Here is an 18,865-nt window from a genome sequence, read left to right on the forward strand (position 1 = left end):
CAAAAAGATTGCTTTACTAATTGAACCAGTTTTTACGATTCTTTCGGGAGAATTCGCATAATTGCGTCGAGTGAAGCAAAAAAAAAACGTTTGAAAAATTCTTCAACAGGATGTCTTTTTATTTTAAAATACAAAAAAAAAGTGTTTAATCGATTAAAAATGATTTCGGTGAATCGGAATTTGTTCGCCGCAGAGTAAAAACAAAATGAACAACAAGTGATTTAATCCAATTAATGATCGCAGATCTGATATTTTGTAGTTAATTTATCGAGAATTAAGAGATCTAGACAGGTAAGCGCATATTTTGATATTTCTTGTATTTTTTTTGTGTTGTACAAATTTAGGTAATTAATCACTAACACCCATTTGTAGAATATTTTTGCACGTAGTTGTTGTTGTTGTTTATTCTAATATTTAACATATTTTAAGATTTTTTTTCTAAGAAACGACAAAGACACATTCTTAAAGTTCAGTTCCGCACAAACAATTACAGTGAATTCATAGTTTTTGTTATGTTTATTTTTGTCGGATGTGCAAAATTTCGCACCTCAACGTGATATATTTGCTTTATCAAGTTACTTGTGTATTATTTTATCTTCAGTTATTCACAAAATTTTATCGCTCTGTGATTTCTGGGAAATCTGACAGATAAAAAATTACACAAAGTGAATCCTCGTGGAGCATTAAACGACAAGATTTAATGGAATTGAAGCTTATTTGATTCAATAAATTTTTCAGCGGCGCGCGATTTAATTGAGATTTAAGGAGTTGCGTTGGGTGGTCTGAAATGTCTTCAGTCTTGAAAGTCTGAATTTTCTTTAAACACATTTCCAATTTGAATTTTGTGGTTATGAGAGTTGTTGTAGAACTTTGAGCTTTACAGGATCTTCGTGTTCTAGCAGTTTGTCGACTTTTCGCATCAACTCCCTTTATGAGTAAAATCCTACTTAGAGGGACCAGGATATGTACCAACCACTTTTCACTCACGACTTTATCTTAGCGAATACTGGCTTTTCACGTACTCCTTGATTTGGTCTTTGGCAACACGCAAGTCACTTGATAACTCAATCGCAGCACTCATCTTGTTGAACTCATTCGCTCCCTTATAAAAAAAACGAGTTCTGGCTATTTGCAGTTCGATATTGTGGCAGACTGATGAACTGATTCCTCAGCGCAAGTTGTACGGTTGGAGTTCGCTGACAATCGAGAGGCGCTCGGTTATATAGGTCGGGAGGAGACCCATTTTTGCTTTGTGAATCAGCAAGAGTCATTTATTGAAGTACATAAAACCATAGTGTTTCACATTCAGCAGATTCGTATCCCGCAGCATTGATTCAACGTTGGATCTGTTGTCCCTCAAGAGAATTGCTCGCAATGCACGGTTGCAGAGTATTTGCAGCTTTTTAATTGTCTCGTCACTTGCCAGGAATAAGATGCTACTGCAGTAGTCAATGTGTGGTTACAGCAAGGTCTTGTAAAGTAGCAGCTTGGTGTCTTTATCAAGTTTCTTCTTCATCCTGCCTATGACGTATGAATGCTGTAATTTGAAATTTCCATGCAATATAAATTATTTTTCAAAAAATTAAAGGAGGAATTAATTTAAAAATTAATGATTACCTGATTCGAATTTCACAAAAAAAAATTCTCAAAAAAAAAAAATTTTATGATACTTACGCACGCCACTGCCACTTTTTCACGTTGTTTTTAATCATTCGCGGTACTATTTATTTATATCTTATCTAATCTTATCATTGTAGTGAGTTACATTTGATATTTTTGTTTTCCTCTATCACATAACCACAAAATTGACCATTTATATCGACGACAGTTTATTGTGAATACTTAACAAGTGATGACAGTCGTTTTTCCGCCTAATAAATAAAAATAATTTCAATAAATTTGCATGTAAAACTTTCCTACAAAATTGAAAAAACCGACCAAATATTATTATAATACGTAAATTTATCCAATTACCTTGGCCTTTACTTGCCTGCATTCAAATTGAGTAAAAAAACAGAGAAAATTTATTTCTCAGAGAGCAATTTATTTATTTGTTTATTTTGGAAATAAATATACACACACGCAAATAAACCCCTTTATTGCAGTAGTACATCAAAAGTGTATACCTAAAAAAAACTCCTTTTTTATTGCAAAAAAAAACTTTTAATGAGTTTGTGTTTGTGTTTAAAGACGGTACTAACACAGAGCAAAGCACGCCGCTCGCTACTGTAGACGCGTTTGGCGGCCCATGGTAAACAAAATAAAATACAAAAATGTGTGCGTTATAAATAAAATGTATTAAAATAATATTTTTTGCCACAGACCGTATGTTATGTAGGAAATGTCTATGAAATGAATGACAAAGACGAGTTGTACCCAAAGAATTCCAAGAAATAGATCAACTGTTGGCGTTATTCGTACAAATTCATATGAACGATATTTTATAAGGTATGTTATTTTTTGTTTTCGAGGTGATTCAATACTGAAAAAAATAATAAATAAATATATGCTATCTGATATGGTGTAGTGGATATAGATATCAAACAAAAAAAAATTGGAGCAGTGAAACATTATTAATGATATGAAAAAAAGAAAGAAAAAATAGAAGGAATCCAACCAACAACCCTTAGTCATGTTGGAGTCATGTGTACTACATGTTTATAATGTTATGGTGTAATATGAGTTTTTCGTGGAATTTTGTTTAAATTAATGATGTAAAATCATTTATTTTTTTTTGTGCCCACTGAGGAGAGAATAATCTGGAAAGTCTGACGAAAAATATGGTTTTTTGAACTAAAGAAAATTTTTTGATTTTTATATTCTATTTTTTCCAAAAATTTCAGAATTCCTCAAAATTTAGGAATCAATCGAATAAAAAAATCAAAAATTTTCGAACCTGAATTCAAAAATGATTTTTAAAACATTTCTCAATTCAATCTGTTAATCTTCAACCAAGAACAAAATTTAAAAAAAAATAATTAAAAATTTTCTAATATTAAAAAAAATCAATCATTAACAATTTTCCAACTATTTAAGTTTTCAAAGAAAAAAATCAGAAAAAAATCTCACTTTACCCGTAAGTTTCGTTTCACCCGTCGAATGAAAAATATACCCTAAAACTATGCAACCTACAAAATTTTTAAATAAATGGAATGAAAAGTGCGGGACCCTGGAAACCTCGTTTCCGGAAAATTTTCGAAATTCATATAAAAATTTCAAATTTTTAGGAAAAAATTGGAAAAATTTACAATTTGAAAATTAAATTTTTCAAAAATGTGTAAAATTTTTTAAGATTTTTTTCAATTTTTTGAGATAAAAAAATGTAAATCTAATTTTGGGAAATGAGTTTGGATCCCGAGAAAAAATAAACTTTATCCACCCCTGCGTGATGAGTTATGCAATGAATCTTACACAACATATTTAAGAAATTTTCTTAATTTTTCACAATTTTTTTCCCTAGAATCGGTCTAATTTTTCTGTTCCAGAACCTTCTTTTAGCTAAACCTATCACAGCTTTAAAAATTGCTTTTGAGTGATTTCGTTACAAAATTTATTCAGATTTTGAACTTTAGTTATATATGCAATCTATCTCATACTTTTTCAATTTGTAGGATTAAAAATCCGATTCTGGTTTGATAGTGCCATAAATTGATGACGCAAAACCTGAAATATGTCAATAAATATAAAAATAACTTTCCTGATTTTTTTTTCAAAGAAATCCGTTCATTAGGACAGTGCGAAATTTCTCAATCATAAAATTATTCACTTGGCACAAAAACTTCCTCTTTCCTTTCAAAAACTTCATTACGAAAAATGTACTTTAAAAACTTTAAAAATTCTTTCACAATATTGAAAAACTATGTTTCTTCCCTCCCATTGTAGATTAAAAAGATTACAACTTTTTAAGTAGATTACAAATTTTGCGAAGTGAAAAAAAAAACTTTTAAGCTTAACAAAAGATTACCTTCTTGATAAAAACTTTACAAATTTTAACAACCGAGTCTCCGGTCCCTTTTCTTCTCACTGCCGTCTCAGGTAGTATCACCGGTAGGAATGCGCGAAATAGTTTTTATTATCATCATTTATTTATATTTTTATACAGTAGAATGTTTTTTTTTCGCTTTTGGTTGTTATTGTTGATGAATTATTCGGTGTCTTCGTTTTTGATGATTGATGATTTACTTTTTTATTTTTTGCAAGGTTTATAAATTTTTTTTCAAGCAAAAATGTCAGAAAACAATGAAACAGTATTATTAATATTGAGTGCTTTTGTTTAACGATCGCGTCTAGCGACTGTCGACCGAGATGGTGGTGATTGAAAAGCGGAGAATTAAAGAGACTTGAAATGATGTCAGAAAATTCACCGGAAATTATCTCATGGATTTACGTTTTTTTGTAAAAATATTTTATTATTTCGTTTACGGGAATGAGTAATGAATAAGTTTTTGTTAGAAAGTAACCTTGCAACGTCACTTATCTTGAGAAAAAAAATAGTTAGTGACGTGGTGAATATTTCCAAGAAATTTTGCTCGATATGAGGTTGTTTTACGAACTATTTATTATTAATGATTTTAATGCAAAATATTTACCAATTTTAAAATAAATTAATATTTAAAAATTTATTTTATTAAAAAAAATTTAGAAAATTTTTTTTTGTAATTCAAAAAAATTTTTTTTATTATTTTTTTTTTTATTCAAATCAGTAATTTTTTGTATTTTTTTAAAAAAAAATTAATAGAACTTTTTTTAATAATTCTATTTAAAATAAAAAAATATTTATCATAATTATCAATTTTATGAATTTAATTTAATTTTTAATTAATTAATTTTTATTTTAATTTTAATTTTTTTTTAAATTAATAACAAATTAAATTTAATTTAATTTTGATTTTTAATAATTTCAAATTGAAAAAATTAAATTAATTTAAATTTAATTTGTTAAATTAATTAATTTTTTAAAAATTTTAAATTTTTTAAATTAAATTAATTTTTTTTCTTGAGAAAATATTTTTTTTTTAATTTTTCAAAAAAAAAAAAATATTTTAAAAAATTTGTCAATTCAAAATAAAATTTTAACAAACCACTTACCATAAAACTTTAGCAGGTCCTCATAAAATCCGCTTCTTTACTGAATTTTGTTATTTTTTTAATAATTTTTACGACCACCCATCTCATAACGGGTTAAAATTCCCGTAAAACCTCTTGAAAAAAAATTTTTTTTGGGACATTTGGTAAACAAACTTTAATATTTCCTTTGAATCCATAAACATTAACCGGACATTCGATACTTTCTATCTCGAATCCAGAGAGAAAAAAAAGTGAAGTGATCAATAAATATAACTTGATAAATGATCACATCCTTGCTGTCATCAACTTTGTCGTTCGTCGTCGTCGTCGTCGTTGTCTCCAAATAAACGCACCACAAACAGGTCTTGTAACATCTTCTCTGTAAACGCAAAAAAAAAACGAAACATAAGCAGGACGCCAAAAAATACAAAAAAAAAAACTCGAATCGTAAATTCATGTTCATTATCTTTTCTCCATCTGGTCCGTAACTATCATCATCCACATCAATCCGAAGCACATACTCACAATCCGGCACATAACATAACAAAAACAAAATAATAAATGCCTCTTTTCGGAGTAAAATGTAAACAACGTTCTGTCTGTCTGTCTGTCATTGTGTTGGTTCGAGTGTCTGTGTGCATTGCATATGAATAAATAAAATAATAATAATAATATTCTCTCTCTTTATTCTCGATTTTCATTCATTCTACGGGTTTTTTCGGTGTATCTCCGCTCCATGCACTCACTCTGATTTTTGACCTGAACACAAACCCGAAACACATTAACGCACATGTTACATACAATTTTGTGTTTAATTTTTTTTTTGGGTAAAAATTTGTGTAACATAAATAAACACACAAGTACCTCTAGTTGAGTGGATGGATGCACATACGATACACAAAAAGTTCTCATTCAACAGAAATTTATTTTAATATTTGTACACTCATTCAGTCTTACGTTGAGTTTCTTTGAATCCGGACGAACAAACACATTAGTCGTGCTGAAAAAAAAATTAAATTTGTGTTTCTTTTAATTTTTTTTTTTCGCTTTATAGAATTTATGAAACTTACTGTTCTACTAGAACTGCAAAAGCCGGATGATCGTGTGAAAACCTAGAAAAAAATCAAGGAAACTAATTTAAATTTTAATTTTACACAACACGCAAAAATTATAAAAAAAAATAACAAGCTTGAAAAAAAAATGTGTGGTTAATTAGAATAAATTACTAAATAGAGGAGAAAATCAATAAAAATGTATAAATTTTTGCGGTTAAAGTAGTTAACGTCAAATAAAAGTGCAAGTTGGAGTGAAATTCGAGATGTTTGACGAAAAAGTGCTGACAATTTGAATTCCCTGCAGTATATCTGTCTCTCAAAAAAAAAAATAAAAGCATACAAACATATCACTATGACAAAGCGACGATTACACCATCATCATCAACGCCGTCATACAATTTGGAGGCATTTAATTAACTTTCATTATGGGTAATAATAATAACAACATTGATGATTTTGCATGTTGATGTTCTTTAGTTTTTGCATGGGTATTAAACTTTTTTGTTAAATGCATTTTTTAGGGGTTTTAGTGTTATTTTGGTAGTCTGTCTGAATTATTTTAAATGTGAATGTTGACAAACCAAAGATTTCGTTCTGCCAGTCGATTTTTTTATTTTTCGAAGATAAAATTTGTTTCTAGTAGCATTGCATAATTTTGGGATTTTTAAAATAAAATAAAATAAAACTTGATTTTAATAAATACAAACTTTTTTCAGAATTTTTCAAAATTTGAAATACTTTTTTATACAAAATGTCAAAATTTAAACATTTTTTGGTAACTTAACTTTTTTTTTGTTTTTAAGGTGAATTAGATTTACATTGAAATTAGATAATTAAAAAAAAAACAAATTTTTAATTTAAACAAAAAAAAAAAAAAAAAAAAAATCATAAAAATAACTGTCAAAAAAATTTTTTTTTTCGACAATATTATTTGAGAAAATTCATATTAAAATTTAATTTTGAATACAAAAATTTTTAAAAATTGAAAATATTTTTAAAAATTTTGAAAAATGTTTTTAAAAAAAATGAAAAAAGGTCATTTTTTAGGAAATTTTTAACTTTATTTTTTATTTTGCCCCCGGATTTTCGATTTTTAAAAAAAGGCATGGTAAAAAAAGTTAAAAAAAAAAATTTTGAACGGCCTAAATTAATTTTTGTAACTTTTAAAATCGTAATAAATTTTCTTGTCAAAAAAATCTTTTTTTTAAATTCTGAATTTTTTTGTTCAAAGAAAATTTTAAATATTTTTTGATTGAAAAATCATATGAAACCCATGTGAAAATTTTTAAAGTATTGAAAAAAAATATTTCCGAAAACAAAAATATTATTAAAAAATGTTAAAAAAAAATAAAATTAAAAAAAAAATTAAATTTGTCGAAAATTGACTTAAAATGCACTCAAGTCCTCGTTTCACGAATAAATTTAATCCTCATTTTAATTTCCATGAAACAACGAACATACGAACGCAACATTGTAACTTCACCTCTTTTTTATTGGTTCTTCATAAAACTACATTTTTTCGTATCATCATTGGCTTTTCGCTGGAAACCTGATATTACTCGCGTATTATAAATATTACCTTTACCTCCCCCCTCTGCATGCCTCATTGAAGGTACATAAGTACTTGTCCATCATTGAAACAATTTTCCTATAATAACAACAACAAAACGATTGATATCGATAACAAATCATATTACATTAAAGGAGGCTTTTCATTAATAAATACACCGGAATCGAGCCAATTGAAAAGACGTAAAATGTGGTGTGTGTGTAAAATAGCTTTTGAGCCATTGCATTGTTGTTACTTGGTGCAACGGATGTTTGGACGGCTGTTTTGTAAATAAGTAGGTAGGTCGGAAAAAAATAAAGACGAGGTTCTTGTTGCATATTTCCAGTTAAATTGAGATATTATTTAGAGTTAAACGGTTGGGAATCACGGGACGTTATCTATTTATTTCATTGAATGCAGATAAGATTAAGAATAGTGAATTTATGGAGTTGATTGTGGATTGTAAGTTGATTAAAAATAAAAGTGATTCATTTTGGTTTTGGATTTAACGTGACTTAGTCTTGAAATTTTTTATAAAAATAAAAAAAAAATTAAAATTACAAAAATCGATTAAAATTTTAAACAAAAAAAAATAAAAGAGCAGGTGAAAAAAGATTTATAATTAAAAAAAGAACGAATAATGAAAGAAATATGTTAGAAAAGTGCATAAAAGAGAACCAAAAACCACTAATTAAATGTTTCAAGAACCTTGGTTAAACCATAAAAAAGGCTGTCAATGACCTAAAGATGAATATTTTTTCATTCTTTTTGCGATTTTCGTCCTTTTCATATTTTTTTAGTAAAAAATAAATAAATTGTTTAAGGCTCTTTTAAATGTTCTTAATTAATTTAAAAAAATTTTAGAAGAAATTATTTTTGAATCCCGGATTTAAAAAAAAAGATAAATTTTTGTACTGAATCAAGTTCAAAATTCAACACAAAAATTTTAAAAATTAAATTAATTTTTTTATTAGTTTTTTTTTATCATACTCTTTAAAAAAAAATTTTTTTATCAAAAAACAAATAATTTAATTTTTAAAACTTTTAATGGAAAATAGAAAAAAATTTCAAAATCAGTGAAAATTTTTTAAAAAATTTCACTCTAACAAAAAAGGCACTCTCTTGAAGTTATTCTTGTCAAAAAATATTCAACTATTAAATTTTGGACGAATTTTTCGAATTATTAAAACTTTTTTTAGACCGGATTTTTTCCGGAAATGACTTAAGCTTTGCGATTCAATCAATTTTTTTAAAAATTCATTGAAATCACAATTTTTATATCAAAAACCTCTATAAAAGCACCATTAATAGAAAAAATTCTACGAACTCACCTCGCCGCAATCCACCTCCACACAGAACAAAAAAAAACCGCTACAGTATCAACATCAAAACCGAATTCCGCGAACTCATTGTCCGTCATCAACGTACGTTGACACTACTCGTCCATCCTCCTGAAACCTCTGCTGGCCTGTTTCTATCCAACCTACCACTTTTCATATTAATTTGCATGACAATAACTTTTAACAAAAGTGAGCTTGTGGTCGCCTTGCTGTTGACAAGAAACGTACACCGTTTTCCATTTATAGCCAATAATAACATGCCTTTTCTGTCTTTCCTGCGTAATTTTGTTTTCAATCAATTGATTGCGTTTAAAAGAGTTTTAAAAAAAATTCTATTAAACGATGTTTGCCTCCATTTCCTGCAGAGGTGAAGCGATCGTTGTTGGAAGTGTGCAAATATTTATCAATTAAATGTTCACGGGAAAATTACTTCATTAAATTTGTTATTGTCTTAATGTAAATAAATTTTCTGTGCTTAAAAGAGAGAAATTAATTACGTAAATTAATTTTAAAGCGAATCTAACCTCGTAGTTTAGTGCTGGTTTTAATCAAGGTGTGAGCACAGCATGTAGCTATTTTTCTATTTATTTTAAGTGTCTGCAAAAGTAATTTATACTAACATCGAATAATTCGAATTTCTGTTACAGACATCAAACGATGCTGAAATCCTTACTCCTATTCCTAGTTTCCCTAAGTTTAGTCAGTCAAATCTGCGGATTTGGATGTAAGTATTTTTTTTATTTTTAATTTCAAGGCAAGTGCAATTGAAAAACAAAATTTTCTAATATTAATTTTTTTTTTTAAATTTTACAATTTAATAATTTTAAAATTTTAATTAATTAATAAAAAAAAATTCAAAAAATTTAAAAAAAAATCTAAAAATTTTATGTTTAAATTTAAAAAAAAATATTGAAAAAATTATTGATATTTTTTTAAAATGATTTTTTAGTGTAAAATTTAATTATTTTAATATTTTTCGAAACATTCTCAGAATTTTAAATACAAAAATAATTATTTTTTTTTAAATTTTTTTTAATTATTTTTTTTTCAATTTTAAATTAAATTATTTCAATTTAATTTAATTTTTAATTATTTTTTTTTTTTTTGAAATACATACAAAGTTAAAAAATTATTTTTTTTAATTAAATTTTTAATTTTAATTAAATTTTTTAATTTTAAGTTGAAAAAAAATTAGTGACCAAAAATTAAAATTAATTTAAATTGAAAATTTTGAAAATAACTTAAATTAATTTAACATTAAAAATCATGTTCAAAAACTAAAAAAAAAAATAGTAAAAATTTTAAAAATATTAATTTGAAAAAAAAAAATTGTGCGAAATAATGTGAAAAAATATTTTAAAGCTGCACTTGCCTGAAATTTTTTTAATTTTTTTAATTTTTACTAATTTTTCACATTTTTCTTTTAGATGTTGTGCCAGAAGTAATTTATGCCTTTGAAAATGAAGTGGACCACTCGATCGAGTGCACCTTTGATCTCAAACAAGGTGACGGCCTTACAAGCAAACATTTGCTCTTTAACGAGACCTGTGATAGACTCAGCTGGAAAACGTACGACACGACACACAAAAGCGTCGAAATCCTATCAAAAAACAAAATCCGGCTAAAACTTCCAAATCTCCCGTATTCCCGATGCGAATATACGTGCCAGCTGGGAAAGTCACGAGTGGCATTTACGTCAGTGATTGTCGGTGAGTGAATTGAGGAAAATCAGTGTAAACAAATCTCGTTAATTTATTGTTATTGGCAGTGAAATTAACGATATCGATGAGCGATTAATGATTTATTTTTTCATCGTAGGTAAACGTTTGGGCAACGTGAAAGATTTCAGCTGTCGCAGCAAAGATTGGCTGAACATGACGTGCGCTTTCAAGGAGATGGACAACTACATCCCGTTGTCATATCGACTGACATACAAGCTGGATCGGCATCGTGCCGGCAATTATTACAACTGTCCGTTGCACAACGACTCGAAACGCGGTCAATATTGCGACTTGTACTACAAGGGCGAAACCACGTCCGGTAATGTTGAGAAATTCAAGGCTGACGATTATTTTTATTTCACCCTGGAGTCACGATATGCCGAGAAAACGGGACTTGTGGGAACAAATACGGAAAATTTCGAAATTGATCACTTGGCGAATGTTGTTCCTGCTGCCCCGACGGACCTTTTGGTGACCAATACAACCACCGATGAAGCAACTTTGACGTTTAAAGTCCCATCGCATTACAAAAATACCAGAATTTCGTTCGATTACGAAGTTCAAACGAAATGTCAGTTCGACGAAAGCTGGCAATCGACGAATTTCACGAATATTCATCCAACGACGAGCGAATTGCGTGTCCCGCTGAGGTATCCTTTCACGGAATATGACCTTCGACTAAGGGTAAAGTCCCATACCGCTCAAAATACGGAAGAAATGTGGTCCCCTTTTGTAACTGAAAAAGTTAAAACCTTAAGTCGCGTGCCGGATCGTCCCCCAGAATCCACTTTCGGTGCCTTTTACATCCATGACGACGATAATTTGACGATTTACTGGCGGCATCTCGAGAAATACGAAGAAAATGGACCAGATTTCCGGTATGACATCCGAGGACCAAAAACTAAGGAAATTACAAGCATTTCCGCTCAATTCCCGCATCTTCATCTCTCATCCCAGGAACATTATTTTGAAATTTTTAGCTCTAATATCAATGGAACGTCGCTAAAACCCCTGAAAAGTCACGTACCAGTCAAATCCGAACTACTTGACGTCCAAATATCGCTCGTGCAGATATTCCAGAGAGATGAGGCGAACAAACATAATTTGACGTGGACCGTTAAGGGCACGGAAGAACACTTAATCGATAAATTTGTCATGTTCTCGTGCATTTCCATATCGGGAAACCCCAACACCTGCGACGGACAGTTCAGTTACGTGACAGTTTCGAAGGAAAAACGGTGGATTATGTTCGATGCCGATCCAACTTTGCTCTATGCCATTGCGGCATATGCTGGCGAACGCACTACTGGCATGAAATGGAGTGAATGTCGTTCAAATCCGCCCAATTGTAAGTTTTTTCAGCATTTTTGATAAAAATTTGATAAATTTTACAATTTTTTGTAGATATCGGGAAATTATTACATGCAGCAATTGATCGAATCGACCCATACTCACTCAGTATCAACTGGAAAGTCGATTGTCCCGACAAAATGGTCATCCAAAAATTTAATATCACAATTTGTGAGGAACCTTCCAGCGTGAAATGTCATTCTTTGTACCCAGAAAAGCACGTAAGAAGTCAATTTGTTCAAGATTTGAAGCCGTACACGGTTTATCGGGTCTTGGTGAGCATGATTTCAACTTCCGGCAAGAATGGCGCGCCTTTTGAGGTGCTGGAAAAGACTGCAGAAACTGGTAAAATTATTTTTTAACAAAATTTTTGAACAAATTTTACCTTTTTTTGTCTTAAATCTTCAGCTCCGAGTGCTCCAAGAGATTTAAAATACTCAAATCTCACCGCTAATTCCGTAAAATTGAGTTGGACGAAGCCGGAAACGATAAACGGGCTCATCCGTCATCACAGAATTGAGTTTTTCAGCTACGAAAAAGATACGGAGACAAATGAGACGCGATTTATTGCTCATAAACACGAGAAAAATATGGAAGTTAATTCGACTTCGTATATTTTGGATGGACTTCGAAGCTTTACCAAGTACGATGTGTATCTTTTTGCATGTACGGTCGAGTGTTCCAACAAGTCTTCGAATATTATCAAGTTTCAGACGGAAATTGGGGGTAAATTTGTTGATTTTCACCTGAATTTTTTAAAAGATTTAATGAAATTTTTGATTTTTTTAGCTCCGGAGATGCCTTTGTCGTTAACGGTGAATGACCAAATGATTTCCTGGACCGAACCAAACCATTTTGGAGGAAATTTGTCATTTTATGAAGTCAAAATTGAGTCTCATAGTGCCTCGGAAGAAGCTTCCGTGGTCTACAGAGTAAAATCCACCAGTTGTCGCATCCATAGTTTGTGTCAGAAGAAGAAAAATGAATATAAAATATTTGTTAGAGCTGTTAATGTCATCGATCCTGACGTTTATTGGGAGTCTCCTGACCCAGATGAGCTCAGATTTTGCAGCGAAGAGGATCAAGACCTTTCAAACCTCTCAGATTATCAAATAATTTACGGAGAATGGAGTTCCTCGCCTTATAACTGTTGGAATTTGGCGGCATTTAATCTTTCCTACATCCTCGGAATGCTATTTTTCTTGAGCATTTTCCTCGTTGGAGCGTTTTTAATCTACCGAAGACTCAATGAATGCATGAATATCGAAATTGACTTGCCACCGGGCGTCAAAGATATCAACGACGTGCACATCAGATCAAAAACCAACCTTTTCATCTTTCAAAAATTATTTTCTCGCGATCCTATGTCCGCTGCACAGCAAGATATTGTTTTGGTATATGGTGCTCAAAGTCCCGAAGAAGTCACCAGCAACGAACAAAATGAGCCTCTTTTACCGCCACTCGAGGATTTCCGTAAAAAATTGCCTCCGATCCGCGAAATGCCGGAACGAGACATGGAAAAAACTCAAAATAAGACAAAAATCGCGGAAAATTTGACGCCTTATGTGGAAATGAAACCCACAAAAGCTCCGGAATCCTTTGAACTGATGTCACCTGAAACGCCATATTTGCAAATGAGGCCATCTCCCACTTCAATCCCGGCGAATCTTCCACCGAATAACAATTACGTGCAAATCTCAAAGGGAATCACGCCAACAAATTACGTAAAAAATGTCGTTCAACCGAATGTGCGGACGTCGTTGAAGGATGAAATGCTGAAAATTAGTCAAGAGCAGCAGAAACCAGTAATGTCGGGTACAAAAAAATCAAAATTTCTCGATTTTTATGATTTTTTCTAAAAAAAAATATTTTTTTTTAGGTTACGTTCAACCAGGATTCACTGGACGATGATTTTTGCCTTCTTAAAAATTTGTGAAACCAAAAAAAGTGCCATTATAGCTTTAATTAGCATTTAAAATACTAAAAAAAATACGTTTAATTGAACAGAATCAGTATTTTTCTTATATCAAAGTTTTGATGGAAGAAATAACCAAAAAATATTAAAATAAAATTATGTTAAGTTTTAAATTAAAAAAAAAACAAAATTGAAAAAATATCTTCCTATTTTAAGAATTAATAAGATTTTATTTTTAAATTAAATGAAGCGAGAATGACTGTTAAATTGTTGCCTTTGTGAACAATTGCCTTAAAAAAATGAAATAAATGTTTAAAAATTTATTTAATTGTTTTTTTTTTATTTAAAATTTAGGTTTGATCTTTGAAAAAATAATTTTAAAAAATTTAAAAATTTTTCACAAATATAAAATTAAAATATTTGAAAAAAAATTTTGACTTTGAAAAATAATTCGGAATTTTTTCAAAAAATATTTTCAAATTTTTACAAGTTTTTTCAGAATTTTTTTAAAAAATACTTAGGATTTTTTGACAAAAAATGAATTTTTCTAATGAATTTTATGGCTGCCAGTTTTTTTTTATTAATTTAAAATTCGAGACTAATTTAATTTTTAATTTTTTCTTCTACAGAAGACAACAAATTCACAGAATCTTATTGACGGTAATTTTCTCAGCCATTTTCTTCAGTCAGGGCAGTTGTTCCAGATTATGGACAGGGACTGGCGTTGTGATACCTGAAACTGTCAATGCATTAGTAGGTAGCTCAGTAGATGTAATTTGTACACTAAATTTGACGAGAGAAGATGGACGCAACAGCTCGTACCTTTATTTTGGTCATAACGGGAAGAGAATTCCACAAAAAGAGATTACGGTAATTTTTCAAAATATTTTTTTTTTAAATAATTTTTTAAAGTTTTAAAAATTTTTCTTTAACTTTTATTCAATTAAAAAAAAAATAATTTCAGATTTAAAAAAAAAAATAAAATTTGAATAAATTTATTCGTGAATTTAATAAAAAATTTAAAAATTATTTTTTAAAAATTTAAAATAAATCTATAGCTTTAAAATTTTTTTTTTAATTTTTTTAAAATAATTTTTGAATTTGTTTATTATTTTCTAAATTCACAAATAAATTTATTCAATATTTAAATAAAATTTTTTAATTATTATTTTTAATTTTTTAAATTATTTCTAATTTTTTTTAAATTATTCTCGGATTTATTATTATTTTTTTTAATTTTCAAAATTATTTTGGAATTTCAAAAATTTTTTTTAAAAATTAAATTTATGGTTTAAATTTTTGATTTTTTTTTTTAAATAATTTTTAAATTTTTTAAATTATTTTTTAAATTTGTTTAATTTTTATTTAAAAATTTTACTTGTTTTTTTATTGTTTCTGATTTTTTAAAAATTATTTTTTTAAATTTTTGTAAAATTTTTTTGAATTTTTAAATATATTTTTTCTATCTTTTTAAAATTATTTTTGGAATTAATTTAGTATTTTAAAATTTTTATTTTTTTTTTAATTATTTTTTCCTAAATTGTTTTGAAATTTTTTTTACCTAAATTGTTTTTAAAACTATTTTCTGATTTTTTAAATTTTTATATATTTTTCAAAATTATTTTTGAATCTTTTAAAATTTTATTTAAATTAATTCAATTTTTTTTCTAAAATTTTCCAGATACTCAACTCATCATCAATCCTGTGGCACGTGGACCGCGCAGAATTAAACCACACAAAGCGTTACAAATGTCTCCTGCAAACGCCAAACGGCACCGAAGGAGTCGGCATCGTCAACGTCTACGTGGACTACAAACCCGACAACGTCACCGACTTCAAATGCCACTCCTACAACTGGCAAAACTTGACATGCAGCTTCACGAGACCTCAAACGAATTTTCCCATCAAATACGAGTTGTGGTACTTCACCAATTTACTCAAATACTACAAAAACCCGTGCGTCTTGAAGAGTGTGGAGAACACGATGATCCAAATGTGCGAAATTTCCAATGCGCAATACCGCAAAACGCACAATTACTTCAATTTCACGCTGCAAATGATCAGCGAGTTGTTCAACGAGACGCAGCACTTTAACGTGATGAATTTCGAGACAATTGTGCCGGCGCCGCCCGAGAATATCGTACCGAAATTTGTCACCTCACGAAATGCGACGATTTTCTGGACCTTGAGTGATCAGTTAAACACGCTGCCAAAGGGTTACAACGTGAATTTCGTGCATGACGTGCGAATTTTATCGGAATTTGATAACAAAGGTGACAACAACGATACTGTCTGGCGGGTTATTGACCCGAAACGAGTGCAACAAGAGAAACGAAATGACCAAAATTTGGGATATTTTGTAGTTTTGGATGATTTACCTTACGCCAATGCTTGGTATGACGTCAGAATTCGTGTCCGCACCGATCGTTCAAGCGACACAGAAGACATGTATTCCGCCGTTGGTACCACTCCGGTCCATACTGAAGCCCGCATTCCCGATCGCCCCCCAAAAATGGACGAAGGAGCATTTTTCATCAACGACGACAACGATATTTACATTTTTTGGGAGGAACTCCTCAAATCTGAGCGAAATGGACCGAATGCTAGTTACGTGGTGACTGAAGTTCGCGAAAATGACCGCCAGGTGTCTCGCGTTCCGGTCGAAACGAAAAATACCTTTGCCAAGTTCAGCAAGACCGACATGTACGCCGAATATAAATTTGTGGTGCGAAGCCAGAATAGTTTGGGAAAATCAACGCACGGAAGTTTAATCCGAATTCCACCGAAAGCCGACCGTTTAAGACACCCGCTGAACTTGAAAAAAATCTCACAAGATGGCGTTTACAATTTATCATGGGAAGATCCGTACAAAGGCACACAAGATGTCAGTTACACCGTTTTTTGGTGCAAACCCTTGAATTCGCTGCCGAACGCTTGTGACGGCGAATTTCATTTTGCGCGCGTCGATCAGTCTGTCAACAACTTCACGTTGGAGCAAAATGGCTCGATAAATTTCGCCGTGTCGACAAATAACGGAAAAAGCAGTTCCGGCATGGTTTGGGCCATGTGCACGGCTGCTCAAAGTAGCGACATCGGAAAAATCAAGACAATTTGGATCACGCAGATCGGATCGAGTCACATGGAGCTCAAATGGAAGCTCGATTGCATGTACGATTCCATCGTCAAAGGCTACGAAATCAAGTTTTGTCCGATTCGGGACCCTGTAACGCTCGAATGCAAGGAAAAAAGTCAGAAAAATATCACGATAAATCAAACGGCGAACAATTATACGCTTACCGGGCTGAAACCTTACACGACATATAAAATTGTGTTGTCAATGTTCTCGGATACGCGACATGGGCCGGATAGTGACCCCCTACAGAACACAACGCTTGAGGCGAGACCAACGCCACCTATCGAATTTAAGGCGTACGACGTGCGAAATACTTCGATGAAGCTGGAATGGAAGCGTCCGCGTGATAGTAACGGCGTTTTGATGTACTACAGCATCTTTTACAACGGCAATCACATCGAAGTCTACAACGTCACGAACGACACGACGAAGGAACCTTACGAGAAAATGACATATCTCCTGCAGAATCTCACGAGTTTCACGAATTATGAGTTGCTGGTGAAAGCTTGCAATCAATTTTGCTCGGAAAATAGCAACAAAGACAACAAAACGACGGCAATTGGCATCCCTGGGAGCATGGGTCAAGCTTCCTCGACGACACATTCGAACAATGCCAATGAAATTGAGGTGAGTTGGACCCCGCCCAAGGTCAAAAGTGGTCACATTAACTTCTATGAACTCCGTTCGGTGTCGAAATATCGTGGAAAAATCGTTGATGAAAAAATTGTGAGGATCGAAAGTAAACATTTGTCCTGCAGAAGGCCATCGCCATGCGTTCCCAACATTGATACCATTGAATTTTCCGTGCGGGCGGTAAATATCATCCGAAGTCCACATGCCCCGGATGACAACTCCATGACGACACAAGTGACACAAAAGTATCGTGACACCACGCACAACAACCGGATCGATACGGACGACGAAATGGCAGTTCATAGCACGAAACACCCCTTGCGACACTTTTCCGGGCATCATCAAAGTTGCGAAGTCGAGGATAAAGCGTACATCAATTGGCTCGACTCGGATATGTACCCGGAATATCTGAAAGGGGAATGGTCCAAGGCGATTGTGACGAATTGCATGCATTATGGCGGAATTGATGCGAAAACGATTGTGACGATGATCTGCAGTCTCGTTTTGATGTGCACTATGTTGGGTGTCGGTTACAAATTCTATCAGAAAATTAAGCATATGAAGAATATTTTGATCGTGTTACCGGCTGAGCTGCAGGATATTCAGGAGGAAAAGCGTCCAGATAATTTTGATGGTGGAAATGGGGCGAAAAAGCTGGCGAAACCGGATATTATTATGGATAATTTGGGTTCGGTGTATGAGGAGGAAGATCGGTTGCTGAGAAAACGGACTGATACGGATAGTAGTGCGCAGAATAATAGCGAGGAAAGTAATAGTACGGCGGAAGCTCATGATGATTGCTTGGAAGATCAGTCGTATGACGTGATGGGATTGATTGATGATGGAAGTCAGTCGTCGAATCATTCGATGTCGATGGATAATGACTTTGAGGTAGGTTTTTATGGATTTTTTTTGTAAGTTTTTATTTCAATTAATTGATTAATTATTTAATTAATTATTAAATTAATTATTTAATTAATTAATTAATTATATTTAATTTAAATTCAAAAAGTTTTTTCCCTTGTTCCTAAAATTAATTTTTTTTAAAAATTTTTTAATTAAAAAATAAGCAAATTAATTAATGATTAAAATAATATTAATT

General features: G+C 31.1%; 2 protein-coding genes and 1 long non-coding RNA gene across 8 annotated transcripts in view; 2 read left to right on the forward strand and 1 right to left on the reverse strand.

Annotated features, from left to right (window-relative positions):
- Nucleotides 1–18,865, forward strand: part of LOC134830307 (cytokine receptor-like) — a 30,986-nt gene that overhangs the window by 9,204 nt on the left and 2,917 nt on the right. For both annotated transcript variants that reach the window (XM_063843735.1, XM_063843737.1), the window contains exons 3-4: nucleotides 14,627–14,867; nucleotides 15,679–18,654. In XM_063843735.1, the coding sequence (XP_063699805.1) occupies nucleotides 14,627–14,867; nucleotides 15,679–18,654 (3,217 nt within the window). The remainder of the gene's footprint in view (nucleotides 1–14,626; nucleotides 14,868–15,678; nucleotides 18,655–18,865) is intronic.
- On the forward strand, nucleotides 122–14,275 carry LOC134830308 (cytokine receptor-like). Of its 5 annotated transcripts, XM_063843738.1 has the most exons (9): nucleotides 1,806–2,251; nucleotides 2,323–2,448; nucleotides 9,659–9,735; nucleotides 10,439–10,720; nucleotides 10,830–12,080; nucleotides 12,137–12,427; nucleotides 12,491–12,808; nucleotides 12,872–13,897; nucleotides 13,962–14,275. In XM_063843738.1, the coding sequence occupies exons 2-9, from the start codon at nucleotides 2,357–2,359 to the stop codon at nucleotides 13,991–13,993; spliced, it is 3,369 nt and encodes a 1,122-aa protein (XP_063699808.1). In that variant the 5' UTR covers nucleotides 1,806–2,251; nucleotides 2,323–2,356; the 3' UTR covers nucleotides 13,994–14,275. The 5 variants fall into 5 exon arrangements, with proteins under 5 accessions (XP_063699810.1, XP_063699808.1, XP_063699809.1 ...); XM_063843740.1 differs by lacking the exons at nucleotides 1,806–2,251; nucleotides 2,323–2,448 and adding an exon at nucleotides 122–291; XM_063843739.1 differs by lacking the exons at nucleotides 1,806–2,251; nucleotides 2,323–2,448 and adding an exon at nucleotides 6,206–6,551.
- LOC134830312 (uncharacterized) lies at nucleotides 5,135–6,174 on the reverse strand. The gene is made up of 3 exons (XR_010161969.1): nucleotides 6,138–6,174; nucleotides 6,025–6,067; nucleotides 5,135–5,446 (listed from the first exon to the last, which is right to left on the reverse strand). It is a non-coding gene; the product is annotated as an uncharacterized LOC134830312 (long non-coding RNA).

The sequence above is a fragment of the Culicoides brevitarsis genome, chromosome 2, assembly GCF_036172545.1.
Source record: "Culicoides brevitarsis isolate CSIRO-B50_1 chromosome 2, AGI_CSIRO_Cbre_v1, whole genome shotgun sequence".
Lineage (NCBI taxonomy): Eukaryota > Metazoa > Arthropoda > Insecta > Diptera > Ceratopogonidae > Culicoides > Culicoides brevitarsis.

Coding starts and splice junctions, on each gene's coding strand:
- LOC134830308 (XM_063843738.1), top strand. CDS start 2,357: ATGACAAAGACGAGTTGTACCCAAAGAATTCCAAGAAATAGATCAACT. Junction 2,449..9,658: donor TATGAACGATATTTTATAAG/GTATGTTATTTT, acceptor TTTCTGTTACAG/ACATCAAACGATGCTGAAAT. Junction 12,428..12,490: donor GGAAAAGACTGCAGAAACTG/GTAAAATTATTT, acceptor TTAAATCTTCAG/CTCCGAGTGCTCCAAGAGAT.